Genomic DNA, 15,093 nt, shown 5'->3' on the forward strand with positions numbered 1-15,093 from the left:
TACATTGTTGTATGGTCTGACATTGCATTTTTTTTTAATCAAACCTCTGCTTTCTTTTTCAGTCAATTCCTGAGGAGGAACAAATCATCAGAGTTCATGTCACTCTATCAGTGGTCCACTGGTCTAGGAAGACACTCCTCTGATGAATACTTTCGAGATCAGCCAATGAGAGGGCGCTCTCATACACTACCCTCAGGTTATGGGAGAGGGAGCAGAAGCAGGGCCAGTTCCTCTGAGAACCTGAAAACGCCCCTGAGGGAGAGGAATACCCCTGAGCCCGGCAGTGGAAAGTCGTCTGGCTATAAAGCTGGGCCATCCAGACGCGGTTCCCTGCCTAGGAGTAGGTCAAATAGTCAAAGTAAATCCTCAGAGGACACGACTCCAGATACAAATTCTAAGGCCACAAAGAAACATGTGCCTATAATTGGCAAAGCAAGTCTACAAAAGAACTCTACAAAAGGAGTGAAAAATGGCTCTCATGGAGGCAGTAAGGGTTTAGAGACGATTCGGAAGGTTTTCTCACGTTCGGTGGGCCCTGGCATCAAAACTGCACTCGCAAGGGTCTTCCGCAAGCCTCCCTTAGGCCTGCGAACAGGCAGGGGTGCCAAGCCTCTCAAAGCCCCAGGGAAATTGACTGTGAAACCAGGCAAAGAAAAAGATACTTTAGACAATACAGAAAAACAAGGGCAAGGACTCATGAAGGCAACGGTGTCTTTAGACAACCTGGAGCAAACAACAGCAGCGACTCCAAAAGAAGACACAACCCAGAGGCGCTGGCACAGTGCCGAGGCCCTGTCCCCTCAGACGATGAGGTGGGAGGGGAGACAGCAGGACCTAGCGCACTGGATCGAGAACCTCCAGGAAGAGGAAGGAAACCCTTCAGACTGTGACAGCCTCTTCTCGATGGACTCCCTGTCCTCCGCTTACGCTGCAGCCCTGGCAGACCAGCTCAGGCAGGAGGAGTTGGAGAGGGAGCACAGTGAGACAGAGAGTGTAGGCAGTGGAATGTCTGAGGACTCACTAGTCATGGACAGCAGTGTAAACCACCCAACTGTAAGACCTGCTGTGAGACATCAGCAAGTACCACGCCATCTTTCACTCTATAGTAATGCTTCTCAGGCAGTGGGAAAGGAAAGAATCACTGAGGACGGTCAACAACAAAGGAAAGAGGAAGAGGTGGTTATGGAAGCATCAGATGAAATGCCCGCAGAGGTTTACTGGAGCTTGTGTGGATCTCCAAAAGTCAAAGCACGAACTGTATCTGTAGGCACGCCAGGGACTGACCATGAGAGACAGTCTATTACAGGCCTCGTTTGTGGAGATAAAGTTGTATCAAAGATGAGTGAAGAACCGTCCAGCTGTCACGTAACACAGCAGAGCACACCTCGTTCCCTCAGCAGCTCCAGTATCAGAGAGCCTGAGTGCATGCTGGCTTTAACTGACGCCTGGTCTTCCATGGATGCTGCCGATAGCCCCAGGATCCCTAGGCCTTCCCCAGGACATAGAGCTCCCTGTCACCTGCTCAAGGAAAGCGACAGGAGCCTGAGCCCCAGCAGTCCAGATCTGTCTGACCACATGAGTGAGTCTGAGTGCCAGAGCTCATTTTCTGCTGAATCCACAGAAGGTGAGAACACAGTGCTACAAGCAGAGAGGTATTGGGAGTCTGATAGAAGTGCTGAAGAGCCAGCAAGTTGCTTTTTAAGAACTTCATCTGAAGTGGTGCTAAGCTCAGGAAACACCCTGACTCTGGCCAGTGAGGAGATGGTCAGTGAAAGTGCTGAACTAAGAACTTTGACTGAAGTGGTGGTGCTAAGCTCAGGAAACACCCTGACTCTAGCCAGTGAGGAAATGGTCAGTGCATCTGATGAACTGATGAACTCTCAAAATGATGTAGAACTGAGACACATTCAGGCAGAGTTGGTTTTGGTAGAAGAGACACAGCTGATGGACCCACATGTACCTGGTGCTATTGATCAGATGATCTGGTCCAAAAAGACCCTGTCAATGGCAGTCAGTGTTCCAAACGGAGTAGACACAGTTGACAGGGAGTACATGTCTGCAACTAAACAGTCAAAATCAATGGATCTCACCTCAAATTCAGTGAATGCAGCTGTTGGTCATTTAGGGGAGTCAGTTACAGAATGTCCAGTAAGTACTGCACGCGCAAACTCCAAAGGTAGTGCAAGAACAACATTAGGAAATGTGGCAGAAGACATTAAAAAACACGAGTCTAAAGAATCCGTGCATATAGTCAATAGTATGTCCCTTGATTCCTGTGATGTTGAACATCATGTTCATGATGAGCCTCAGGCAGGTTTGACTCTTAAAAGCACTTTAAAAGGAATACATGATCAGTGCCTACCAGTGAATTCCAGTCATTATCTCCAACCTACAGCATCTGGAAGTCTTATAGCTTTCGATCTAATCGAGCAGAGCTTGTTCGATGTACCCAAAGCACAAATTCATCTTACCAAAGTGGATGTTATCGGATCTTCTGGTGGGGGTAGTGGGGAAAGCACTGAGAGCATCGTTGCTCATGCTGTGGAAGGCTACATTGAAACAACATGTAAAGAAATCCCTGCATACATCAAAGATTTTCCTGTGAGCATCAAAGCACAGCAAGCAAAAGATGTGCTTGATAACTTCAGGCATGTTACCCATTGCACTGCAGCTGAAACTGTCCAGAATCAAGAGTCAGAGCCTCACGATATCACATGTAGGAAGTCAAGAAAAAGGATCAAAGATGGCCAAGATGCATGTACTAGCACTTTAAAATTCCCCAAAAGATGTCATTCTTCCCCAGAAAAAAACATACATGTGACTCCAGATAAGACTGACAAAGACTTGAAAGAGAGTTACAACAATGAACTTAATCAATCTTTCACTTCTAAAGAGGAATGTTTTGTGGAGAAGAAGCCATGCCATGAAGAAAAGTATGTTTTCAAACTGAATACTGCAGAAAAGAATATTGAGAATGAGCTTAAGACTACAGCTCACGCTAATCCAAGGAGTTTCGGCACAAATTATTCTTGCATTATTAATAAAAAAATATCAGAAGTAGTGCAAGAACATCTAGAAATGTCAGCTGATAGTGACCAACAGCATCTATTCTCTGTTACTAACAGTGGTTCTTCAAAGAGTGTAAAAGAAATCGGCGTAGAGTGTACACAACAGCAGCACAGCTCAGACACTGTTCAGGATTACTGTCTTTCATCCTCTCAAACAGTATCCCTCTCGCCACAGTGTCTGACGTTAAATCAAAACGACACGGTCACAAAAGATGTACCAAGTTGCAGTCACCAGCAAGACTTTGGATCACTCCAAGTTGTCAAAGACCAAACAGGTTGTGGGAGTAAAGAGGTCAACGCACACATGGACACAAAGAGTCCAAGGAGCAGTGCTGGACGCACAAGTGAGGAAAGTTTAGACAAAGGCTTGTCTGTATTACTACAACAGGATATCCCAAAGGAATTGCAAATGGATAGCAGTAAGTCGAAACGAGACATAATGCTTGCCACATTAAAAGAAGCTGGGAAAGCAGTTCAGTCAGATGTATGTAACCTCAGTGCCAAGCTGGAAAAGGGGACTCTTAGTGCTGGCAGCTCAGTGCAACACACAGATTCACTGAAAGTAGCAACCACAGAGAAAGACAAGGCCTCTGTCATGACTGGGCAACTTGGAGTTTCTGAAAGCATCCCACCTCCCGCTGTTGAAGGTGCAGTCGGAGAATATGCCACATTCACAAAGCAACACACAGAATCATTCAAAGTAGCAAACACAGTGAAATACAAGGCCTCTGTAATGACTGGACAATGTGGAGTATCTGAAAGCATTCCATCCCCCACTGCTGATAGTGCAGTGAGAGAATCAGCCACATTATCAATACAACACACAAAACCACTGAAAGAAGCAAACATTGAAAAACATGGTGGCTCTGTCATGACTGGACAATGTGGAGTATCTGAAAGCATCCCACGTCCCGCTGTTCAAGGGCCAGTCAGAGAATCAGGCACATTCACAAAGCAACACACAGAATCATTCAAAGTAGCAAACACAGTGAAAGACAACGCCTCTGTCATGACTGGACAGTTTGGAGTATCTGAAAGCATCCCATCCCCCACTGCTGAAGGTGAAGTTGGAGAATCAACCACATTCGTAAAGCAGCATACAGAATCACTCAAGGTAACTAACACAGTAAAAGACAAGGCCTTTGTCATGACTGGACAATCTGGAGTATCTGAAAGCATCCCACCTCCCGCTGTTGAAGGTGAAGTTGGAGAATCAACCACATTCGCAACGCAGCATACAAAATCACTCAAGGTAACTAACACAGTGAAAGACAAGGCCTCGGTCATGACTGGACAATGTGGAGTAACTGAAAGCATCCCACCCCCCACTGCTGAAGGTGCCGTCGGAGAATCAACCACATTCTCAATACAACACACAAAATCACTGAAAGAAGCAAACATTGAGAAAAATGATGGCTCGGTCATGACTGGACAATCTGGAGTATCTGAAAGCAAACCATCCCCCACTGCTGAAGGTGAAGTTGGAGAATCAACCACATTCGCAAAGCAGCATACAGAATCACTAAAGGTAACTAACACAGTGAAAGACAACGCCTCTGTCATGACTGGACAAGGTGGAGTATCTGAAAGCATCCCACCTCCCGCTGTTGAAGGTGCAGTCGGAGAATCAGCCACCTTCACAAAGCAACACACAGAATCACTCAAAGTAGCCAACACGGGAAAAGACAGGGCCTCTGTTATGACTGGACAGCTTGGAGTAACTGAAAGCACCACATCCCCCACTGTTGAGGCTGCTGTTGGAGAATCAGCTGCATCATTTGTAAAACGAGAGCTTGCAAAGAATGGTGTAAATGGTTATGACATCCCTCCAGAAGACAAGATTTGCAACATATTGCCAGTGCTTTGTCCTAGAGAGGGAGAAAATGTCCACTTTGAGCAAACCCATGTGCAAATACAAAATTTAAGTAAATGTGTTGCATCTGAAATGTATCCAGTTGACTTAAATGGACAGAGCACACCGAGTTCTCACTTGAACAATCTACTAAAACAGACTGAAAATATTTGGATACCGGAGCCTCCCACTGAACAATCAACACTAATATTTGCTCAGCATATGCCAAATAGCCAAGATAATCAATCAAGGCATTCACACAGTACTTCTTACTTGACAGAACACACAACTCAAAACCTAAACAAAAATGGGAAAACATTCAGTTCACAGATGACAGTCAAGGCCCCACAACATAGAATTACTGATAAACATCCATGTAATGAATCATCCATACGAAACTCAAACACCCTGAAATATCAAGAGATCTTACAAGGTCATGCTAGCATCCAGCAATGCCCTTTTGACAAAACTATAGCCAGTAATTCTAGTGACCACTTACTGGATACTGAGGGAAATACAGTAGGTGAAGATGGTTTAATTCAGAGGGGGGAGCACAATGGCAGTGCTTTGTCCATAACATCATGCCACAAACCCCCAGAATTCAATGCTGTACTTCAAGTCCAGGCAGACCAACAGCGAGAACATTTTCAGCATGCTGAATTAAATGTGTCACATCTTTCCCAAACAAATACCAAACAATTTAACACTCAAGGACCTAAGTACATTAACAAAATTGAGTTGGAGATTTCATGTAATGGAAAGCATTCACCTGATGTATCAGAGGAAATGTTACAGAGTGCACATCAGTTATCCAGCCAAGAGAAACCTAGCTTTCCGTTGTGTAAAAAGACTGTGCAACAATCATCAGGAGTGACATCAAATCTGAAAGTTACATCTGTTGATGTATGTGGGCTTAGGAAGGCTCAATGGCAATTATCAAAAGGGACGGAAGACAGTGATTCAAGGGATGATTCAAACTTAAGTGGAGACACAAGTAGGTTAGCTCTCACTAAACCCAGAGACTGCAGAGACAACCGAATAGCTGCTAATCAGAAAATGAAGACAAAGAAGTTCAGAAGGGCTCAGGTCATGGCTCCTCCCAGTTCATCAAGTGAGTCAGTACCTGACTCTTCTTCAACTGAAAGTATTCCAGTGAAGATGCGTCAGTATAGATCTTCTGCCAGGACCAGACCTGAACCTCAGGTTGGTAAACAAGAAGAATCAAGACACGTCAGATTAGACCCACAGTTTAGTGAAGACCAAAAGTCAAAAACACGCTCCAGTCAAAGTCAAACTTCACTGGAGAGGAAAGTGAATGAGAGCAGTGCTTTACAGTCTCCTAACAGTAGAGTCTCACTTTCAAATGCAAAATTGTCCTCTGCTACTGTGCCTATTCAACAACATGATGATAAACAGAACTTTGTCCTTACTCAAAAGGAACATAGACCTACGGAAACATTGAATTTGAGTGAGAAAAAAGCTAATTTCAATGTTGTTTCACCCGTAAATGGAAACCAATGTAAAATCACAGATGATACCCATTTGAAACACATTATAAATGTGTCTAAACAGTTGAGCGATACCCAATTGGATAATGATATGTTGAAGAAAGAGGACGCCACCATGCAATTTGCGTCTATCGACATCAATCCATTCATTCACCCGTGGCAAGACACAGAGCCCAATAAAGCAACCTACAAAAACCAAGTGTTTGGAAGTGCAGCTGAGATCTGCAGCAAATACCCACTTCTGAATTGTCCTGACAAGCAGATGACTAGATGTTGCAGTGTGGACAATGGCCTCAATGTTCAGAACTCCCCATTTAACTCCCATCTTAGCACTTATGCAAACAGTAGGGGACTGTCCAGTACTCTCAGCAGCATGGAAGATTTGAAAGAGCAGGTCAGCACTCAGTCTCATGTTATGGCTTGTCGCCAATCATCTTTAGATGAAAATGGACAGAACCTGACTACAGCATCTTGCAGCTCCTCTTACAGTGGTGCCTCTGGGGATTTGGGGAACAGTTCAGGTCTGGTGGATGAAATTATGTTGGTTTATCCTTCTCAACAAGAGTCCCAGGGCTTGGGAAATCAAAGCATTAGTATGTGTGACCACAGCACTCAGACAATCACTCATGGTGTAGACGTGAAGAGAAGAAGGTGCCATCACCGGAGCAGCACTCAGGTTGAGACAACTTTGCAGGGAAAGGTACCTGCCACTTGGGCCAGTCTTCAGAATATGTCGGCTCATCTGTCCGAGCTGATACACAACACATCCGATCTTCTGGGGAACATTCAGGGCATGAGGAGTGGATCCGTCCAAAGGCAGGAGCACATCCGGAAGACCAGGCATCCCAATCAAACCAGCATGAAAGATGGCTCAACCCAAACAACACTGGATATTGGGATACAAACTGAGGAGATGGACACACATGGACACCACACTAAGAGCACACGCAAAGCTCCAGTTACAGACACAAATTCCAAAGCCCATGAGGTAAATGTTATTGTCAAAGTCATTGGCCCCAATTCTCTCAGTGTATCTGAGGGGGATGATATCACTCTTTCTTTGTACGACAGAGGGAGTGGTAGATTCTCTGAAAATGTCAAGAGCATGCCTGACTTACGAGAAAATAGACCCCCTTCTTCAGGACGGTTGCATCCTAAAGGCACCCTTTTGAAAATTCCCTCTCTAGAGACGGTGTTGCCAAGTGACCGCCACATTACCCCCGATGTCTCTCCAGTTTTCCCCAAAGACCTGAGCTTTGACAAAGTCTCCCCTTCAGGTTTTGGATTATCGACAGTTAGAAGGTGCTCTTCACAGATAGATGTTCCAGAAAGTCAAACACCATGCAGACGTACAAGGAATTATTCTTGCAAGCAAGTTAGCTTCACTGACCGTGCCTCCTCTCCTATTCTCACTGTTGAGGCTGGTGTAGGAGGCCGGGATAGAAGAACCTCGACACCATATCATGACTTGGCCGAAAGGCATGAAAGGCACAACCATACTGAAAAACAGATTTACACCAGCAAAATTACCTCTCCTAGGACTGAGCAATTTCAGACTACCTCTACTAAAAGCAGCCCAGGAGAACTACATGATCAGGATCTTAGGAAGACATATAGTTCTTCAGATATTTCAATTGGAACTATCTCTACTGGACATATTAGTGACCTCAGTAAATCTACTTCAGATGTTTCTAATGGATCCTCGACCAACTCTCAAATCAAGAACCCGAATTCCAGAACATTTTCTCACAGAAATACCAGTGAAAAAGGAACTGGTCAGGCTCCTTTTCAAACACCTCCCTGTCCACAAAATCTAAAATGGGTGCCTTCTCCTTCTCAGTCTACCTCCTCATACCAACAGCCTCTCCATGACAGACAACAGAGACAGCTATTCTCATCATTTGACAATCAGAGAGGACTCGGCCACCAACTCACAGAAACCCCCCACAGAGTGCCAGACAATCTGAGAACATTCTGGAATGGACCATTTGAGCTGGCAGACACCAGTCAGCAGCACACACTTCAATATCAGGACGATGACCTCATGTCAGTCACTCCGAGTGATTGCAACACTGATGTTTTGGTCAGTATAAACCCCCTCACTGAAAATCTGGCCCCGGACAAGCAGCAACTTATCCCTGATGACTTACCACTCCACAACAAGTTCAGCAACTGGTCTGGCCTTAGTCAACAGCGACCCCCAAGGCTCACTGGCAGCCCCCAGAGGTTTGATGACAAAGGCACCCCAGTGCAGAATCCTCAAAGAAACCGTGTTCTGTCAGAGAGTTTGAGCTCCAGTTTTAACCCTGACCCTGGGGCACACAAGGGTGACCGGATGAGGGAGATTGAGCGGCTGCGGAAGGAGAGAGAGAAGGTGATGGCTAGTGTCCATTTGGAGATGAACCCCCACCAGCTCACCGTGGAAATGGCTGAGGCCAAGTTGCATTATGGGTTGGGCGAGACAGATGCCCTGCTGAAGGTGCTAAAATCCGGCCCCAGGGAACAGTCGCCACCTCTCACCAAGCAGCACCTGTATGACAAGTAAGCTTTATTGGTCATTTACAATTGACCATTATTAGACTGATACATTTTACCATTATTAGACTATTATTAACAATGACATTACTAAATAGGAAATCATAGTTTCTCTATAATTCTTAAAATTCTTTTTTGGGTCATTGTTCTAGGTGCTGAGTATTTCTAATGATCTAACCCCCACTCCATTATTCTTCCTCAAAGGCATAGAAAGAGTATTGAGGGGCTTAAGCAGAATCGAGAAGCACGTCTGCAGACGTGTCGTCGTGCTCGCAGTCTCAGTCCCAGCAAACACGGCAGTGTTTCCAATCGTGACCCAGACTCCTCCCCCAAGATCAGTGACACACCGACGCGCAGACGGGGGTACCTTCAGCAGCTCCGCCAGGAAGTGGTGAAGACTAGCAGGTGAGTAGTAACAATGCTAACTGTCAGTCTTTTGGTATCGTTAAGGTATTTTAGTAATTTGGGGTATTATACAAGGTTGTATGAAGTTTTTCTATTGTGTTGTAACACTTACTCTAATTTTGACTGCTAAATATTGGGAATATTTGAGTGCTTACAATATTCTAATATTGACTGCTAAATATTAGGAATATTTTTAGTGCTCGGAAATAAAATGTATCAGAAAAGCTGGGTTTGTCCCTGATTATCTCTGTATTAAATCAGTCAGAACTGCCATCAGTCGATGCTGTCTTGTGTGCGTATCTTCGTCTCCATGATGGTGAATGTTAATGTTTCTCTGCAGAGTCCCAGAACCTCAGAGGAGGGAGGGCCAGTGTCCCTCTGAGATTGAGATCCTGCTGCGGGACTACAGCCGTGCACGTGAGGAGGCGAGGACAGAGATCGCGCGTGCACGGGATCGTCTACGCGAGCGCACAGAGCAGGAGAAGAGACGGCTGCAGCAGCAGACTCTGTCTCAGGTGGTCCAGGTGAGAACACTTTCATACTGGACTTTACTCACCCACAGAGTCAATTGGCAAAGTGTAATGTATATAACTTTGTAATCGCAACAGTTGGGTGTAAGTTCTATATCTAAATAAACAGTATATTAAATAGTGCATAGACCATTCACAGTGTTTATACTGTATATATTGTGTTATGTCCCCTCCCAACTATAACAGGATGACTTGCGAACTCGTAACCGTGTGAGCAACAGCACACTCTGCACTGGCTCCAGCCTAAGCCTGGCCTCCAGCCCCACCTCAGGGTACAACAGCAGCAACCCTGTCATCATCCGAGACATGCCGGTAAGGTAGCACAGCTCTCTATCTTTGAGCTCCTGGACTCTGTCTGAGGCCCTGGACTGTTTGAGTTGAGTGTGGTTCTTTATCCTGGTCAGGTCACCGCTGGTGTACTTGAGATGGGGTCCAAGGTTATTGCCAGGCCTCCTATTGGTGGATCCCAGAGTATGAGGTCCCAGCGTACATGGACGTCCGCCCAGGGTAAGCGACAAGCCATGACATGACTCAGAATGATTGTGGAAAGAAAAGTAATTAGATGAAATCACAGCATGACATCAGGACATTGGTATTAAATTTATGAGACTGCTGGGAAGATAATGTCTCCATGTGGAAAATCCAATAATAAATCCAGTTTTTTTTTACTCTCTCCATTGTTTTTCTCACTCTCTGTCCCTTCTTCCTAGATATCCGACTGGAGTTGCAGGGCTCAGGAAGTGACCCTCGTCCGTCCAACTCCCCGTCCTCTCCTCCATCCCTCCGTCCACGCGCCCTCTCGTTTGGCTCCCCCTCCTCTCTGGCCACGGCCTACCAGGACATCGCCTCTCATGCCCTCACTCACGCTCTGGCTGAAGTAAGCAAAAACAACCAGCGTTGCCTAGCTGCAGCTGAGCCAATAGAAAACTTGGTGGTTTATAGTGGAAAAAGTCCCTTGTTAAAATTCCTTATTGATTGGAGTAGGAGGGAGTAAAACTGGGCTTAAAAATCTGATTTTGAATGTGAGTTTTAGGTGTCTCCTAAGAGGAAGATGGGTTAAAGAATTACCTGCATTAAGCGCTTTAGTATCATTAACTTTAAATCAATGTATTGTGCAATCCGTTGCACTAATCTTTCTCTCCTCAATGCTGTTGCTGCAGGTCCGTTTAGCCAGTGCTGGAGAGTTACGCAACCTGCTGGCAGGGAAGAGTGCTGCTGGATGGAGGTTTGTGCCCATCGCTATCACTCTGTCAGAGAAAGCAACACAAATATCAATCTCCCTCATATACACTGATATGTAATGAGATTTGGGGATACAAATGTGATCTGTGAAATATTAATGTTATAATATGAAAGTAAACACCAGTCCTGCTTATGTTAACATGAAATTGGTAAGTGTGTTGCTCCTGCAGAGCAGTTGAGCAGTGAACCTTTGCAGGGACTGTGGATAATGCCAATACACTGACTCATCACTGACCCATCACTGTGTGTGTGTGCAGGCACCAGGGTTCCGAGCGCGGGGTGCAGGTGTTCCACAAGCCGGGCCCCAGGGCCACTGTGCACGGCTTTCTGGGGGCCATGGAGCTGCAGAAGCCTGTGGAGAGCCTGTGGAGCGTGATCCGAGACCACTCCAAAGCCCATCTCTACAACTCCTCCGTCAGCTCCAGCTGGACCCGAGCACTGGACGAACACACTCAGCTGGGTGGGTAACTTTTAGCCGTGTTCCAGGCCTCCAACACACTGGCTCTGGTTTATACTTCAGCGTATGTAGCTGGATGGAACACTGATTTTACAATACCAGTTAAAAGTGTGCCATTGTTCGATGCCCCACATTTCAACAGTATTTGTGTCTTGACTGTTAACTCACTTTTCTTTACTGTCAAAAGATTTTTGTACATTAACAGTATAAAACTGTTATTGAAAAGTTTGATCATTTCAGGTCATCAGTTTAGGCTACTGATGCTGTGTTTTAAGTGGCCACATGCTGTGTTTTAAGTGCCCACTGGCCCACTGACATTCACAACTAATATGTACTGTGCTTGTTTTGAACAGTATACATGCTGAGCCACCCCTCCTCCTTCAACCTGAAACAACCACGAGATTTCTGCTGCATCAGCATAGAGGCAAAGCAGGTCAGTAGACGTCATGCTCATTCATACACCTCCACTCTCAGTCAGTCCCTTATTCGTACAATACAGACATCATGCTCGTTCATACACCTCCACTCTCAGTCAGTCCCTTATTCGTACAATACAGACATCATGCTCGTTCATACACCTCCACTCTCAGTCAGTCCCTTATTCGTACAATACAGACATCATGCTCGTTCATACACCTCCACTCTCAGCCAATCCCTTATTCGTACAATACAGACATCATGCTCGTTCATACACCTCCACTCTCAGTCAGTCCCTTATTCGTACAATCATGCTTTTGACTTTACCTACCCCTCCACAATCAATCCCCTTCTCTCAGTCAGTTACGTCCCACCTCAGGGTTCAGGATCCCATCAGAAAATCTCAGTTGTTATTGGCACTACATGAATTAATAGAATTGAGTTGAAAATGGCTGTCTTCTTCTCTTCATGTCATGTTTGCTCTTTGTCGCCGCAGGACGAGCGCTGGGTGATGGCCATGCAGTCCGTGTATGAGGAGTCTCTGCCGCGGCCCAGCGTAGATGCCGTCCGAGCCGAGGTGCTGCCCAGTGCCTGGATCCTGCAGCCCAGCCGCAAGCAAGGCCAAGAGCAAGTCACTGTGATTTACATGCTGCAGGTATGCTAGGAGCTCTTCTGCTTTCACTACCTAGCATACATTTGCACAAATATAATATGCCTCTACCTACATTGTTAGATTTTGCTTCCAATACAGTTGCAGTTAATTCCATCTACAATATTTTTTAAACTCTTTTTTGTCCCACTTTCTTTCTCTTTCTCCCTCTCTTTTTTTTTTTTTCTTTCTTTCTTTCTTTCTTTCTTTCTTTCTTTCTTTCTTTCTTTCTTTCTCTCTCTTTCTGGCTCTGTCCCAACAGGTGGACTTGGGTCCTCCCGCCATTCCTCACAGACTATTAGGTGCTATTGCTCGAAAACAGGCCTCTGTCATTGCTGAGCTTGATGCCTTTTTTTCCCTGTGAAAGGGTGGCCTGGTCATGCAGCCTCATGCAGCATTATGCACAAAAGCTGCAGAAGAGTCGCTACGCCTATAGATACAGCAAACGCTTCTGGCTAACTATGGAGCTGAAAGGAGCAGCAACAGCTTCTTGTTAAGCATGCACACCACTATAGCTACAAGATATGAGTTCAGCTGCATGGTACAGTATACACCAGTTTAGCTATAAATATTTGATGTATTTTTGTGTGTCTACATCTGTAGTTTGCAGCTGTACATATGAGCACTTCTACGTATGTGCAGAAGGGCTTGTAATGTCCTCACTGAAATTTGCACCTCTTTGTTTTTTTGTTCTTTTTGACTATGTAATTATTATGTGTTTACGTGACTTGATTCTATATCCGCACTGATGGAATGTACACATTGTGAATGATCTGTCTTCCTGGTTTCTAATGAAGTGTTTTTATACTGGAGTTATATCTAAATTGTTTTCAGTCACTTGGTGCCAAAGAGTAGTGTAGTTTCATGTTGTTTACAATAATTGTCTTAATAATTGCCTTAATGTTCTCCATATGTTATGACTCCAAAGTGCTCCTTATCACTCAGCATAATCCATGGTTATTCATTGCACATGATCAGAGGATCTGAGATTTTAAAAGCCTGGTACTTCCTAAACATAGTATAGCTGTTAAAAAATTGTGAAAATTAGTGTTATTTGGTGATTATTCAGTTATTGGTAATATCTAACTTATATTGTAAATTTAATTCACAGCTAGGGACTGAACAAATGCTTTTATATATAAAGGCTTGTGAAATATCAAGTGATGTAGTTTGAACTTGTATATTTTGCCATGTTGTTAGTCACATGCAGTGTAAAATGTTTATTTTAGCCTGCATGAACAACTATTTTGTAATTTACCCACTCAATCTCCTACGTCTAGTAGAAACAAACCACTTCTTACTGTACAAAAACCACTCTCAAGGATCAAATACTTAAATTTGTGCACTAAAATATATGATTATATTTGTAAAGATCTATTTTTTAAACCGAGACCTGATAAGCTTATTTTATGTCTTTTTTTTTAATCATATTTATGAATGCCGTCAGTATTTTATGTTGGTTTTGTGGCTAGTCTGCGAGTCAGTGGAATAGAAGCTCCAGCTGTGTGCAATTAAAGGCCACCAGCTAGCTCTTACTTTTGCGTACCATTCCATTTGACAAGAAAAGTTAAATTAGATGTCGACGGACCCCTGATAGCAGTTTTTTGTCAATTCTTATCAGAGTCTTAATTAAATAGTTATAGAGATCTGGAAGCTTTTTTTGTTGTTGGAGCACTGTCTTGATTCCCCCAGTGAACCCAAAAAGAAGGACCTAGAGGTCTCCATTTCCTCTGGGGCAGGAAAATATGCAGAGGAATTGTTCTCCTTTAATTTAGAATAGACGTTACAAGATCATTGTACAACCGTTAAATGAATCTGTACATATCTAAAAATGTAGCATTTGACAGAAATGTGCACCATTTTAAATATATGTAATTTATCATCTGTATTTGTGGTATTTCCTCTGTATCTAAATATTTTTATACATCTACAAAATGTTTAATTTATGTGCACAAGTGCATTATTTTCTTAAATACACAGACTTTTCTCACATAGATTGTGCCTTTTTTTTCTCGTTTCTTCAGTCTCCTTTCTTCATTAGCTGTTGTGGGATGGAAGCTCAACTTTTAGTCTTTTGAAATTATCCAACAAATGTGATTTGTCTCAGTGATGTATAGACAGCATATTTACTTCAACCCTTCCACACTGACAGTAACACATCACTGTGTGATACTAGAATTGGGTCTATAGGGGGCGTTCGGATGCAGAAGCCATAGCCTAATGTTAGGAAGCAACTCAATGTTCCCACAGGTGCAATGGAACTTTGGATACTTTTATTTGCTGTGGTTCTCACGTGTGATATTAGCAGCAGGGATGTACAATAATAACATTCTTACTGACTCAAACCAGACATGTGTTGATCTATCAGCACCCAACACCAATCAGATTAGTCTGATAACTTTAATCTTTAGATTTACAGAAGTTTAATAT

The 15,093-nt window shown here is 44.1% G+C and overlaps 1 protein-coding gene across 2 annotated transcripts in view; it reads left to right on the forward strand.

Annotated features, from left to right (window-relative positions):
• stard9 (StAR-related lipid transfer (START) domain containing 9) overlaps positions 1 to 14,657 on the forward strand; it is a 45,355-nt gene extending 30,698 nt beyond the window's left edge. Inside the window, exons 22-33 of one of the 2 annotated variants that reach the window (XM_042071462.1) lie at positions 63 to 4,851; positions 4,894 to 8,969; positions 9,168 to 9,368; positions 9,709 to 9,892; positions 10,085 to 10,210; positions 10,303 to 10,405; positions 10,609 to 10,775; positions 11,059 to 11,123; positions 11,398 to 11,600; positions 11,951 to 12,030; positions 12,511 to 12,669; positions 12,926 to 14,657. In XM_042071462.1, the coding sequence (XP_041927396.1) occupies positions 63 to 4,851; positions 4,894 to 8,969; positions 9,168 to 9,368; positions 9,709 to 9,892; positions 10,085 to 10,210; positions 10,303 to 10,405; positions 10,609 to 10,775; positions 11,059 to 11,123; positions 11,398 to 11,600; positions 11,951 to 12,030; positions 12,511 to 12,669; positions 12,926 to 13,027 (10,255 nt within the window). In that variant the 3' untranslated portion in view covers positions 13,028 to 14,657. Of the gene's footprint in view, positions 1 to 62; positions 8,970 to 9,167; positions 9,369 to 9,708; positions 9,893 to 10,084; positions 10,211 to 10,302; positions 10,406 to 10,608; positions 10,776 to 11,058; positions 11,124 to 11,397; positions 11,601 to 11,950; positions 12,031 to 12,510; positions 12,670 to 12,925 lie in introns of both variants that reach the window. The other variant, XM_042071461.1, reaches the window with a different exon arrangement.
• The last annotated feature ends 436 nt before the right edge of the window (positions 14,658 to 15,093 follow it).

The sequence above is a fragment of the Alosa sapidissima genome, chromosome 19 (genome assembly GCF_018492685.1).
Source record: "Alosa sapidissima isolate fAloSap1 chromosome 19, fAloSap1.pri, whole genome shotgun sequence".
NCBI classification, from domain to species: Eukaryota; Metazoa; Chordata; class Actinopteri; order Clupeiformes; family Clupeidae; genus Alosa; species Alosa sapidissima.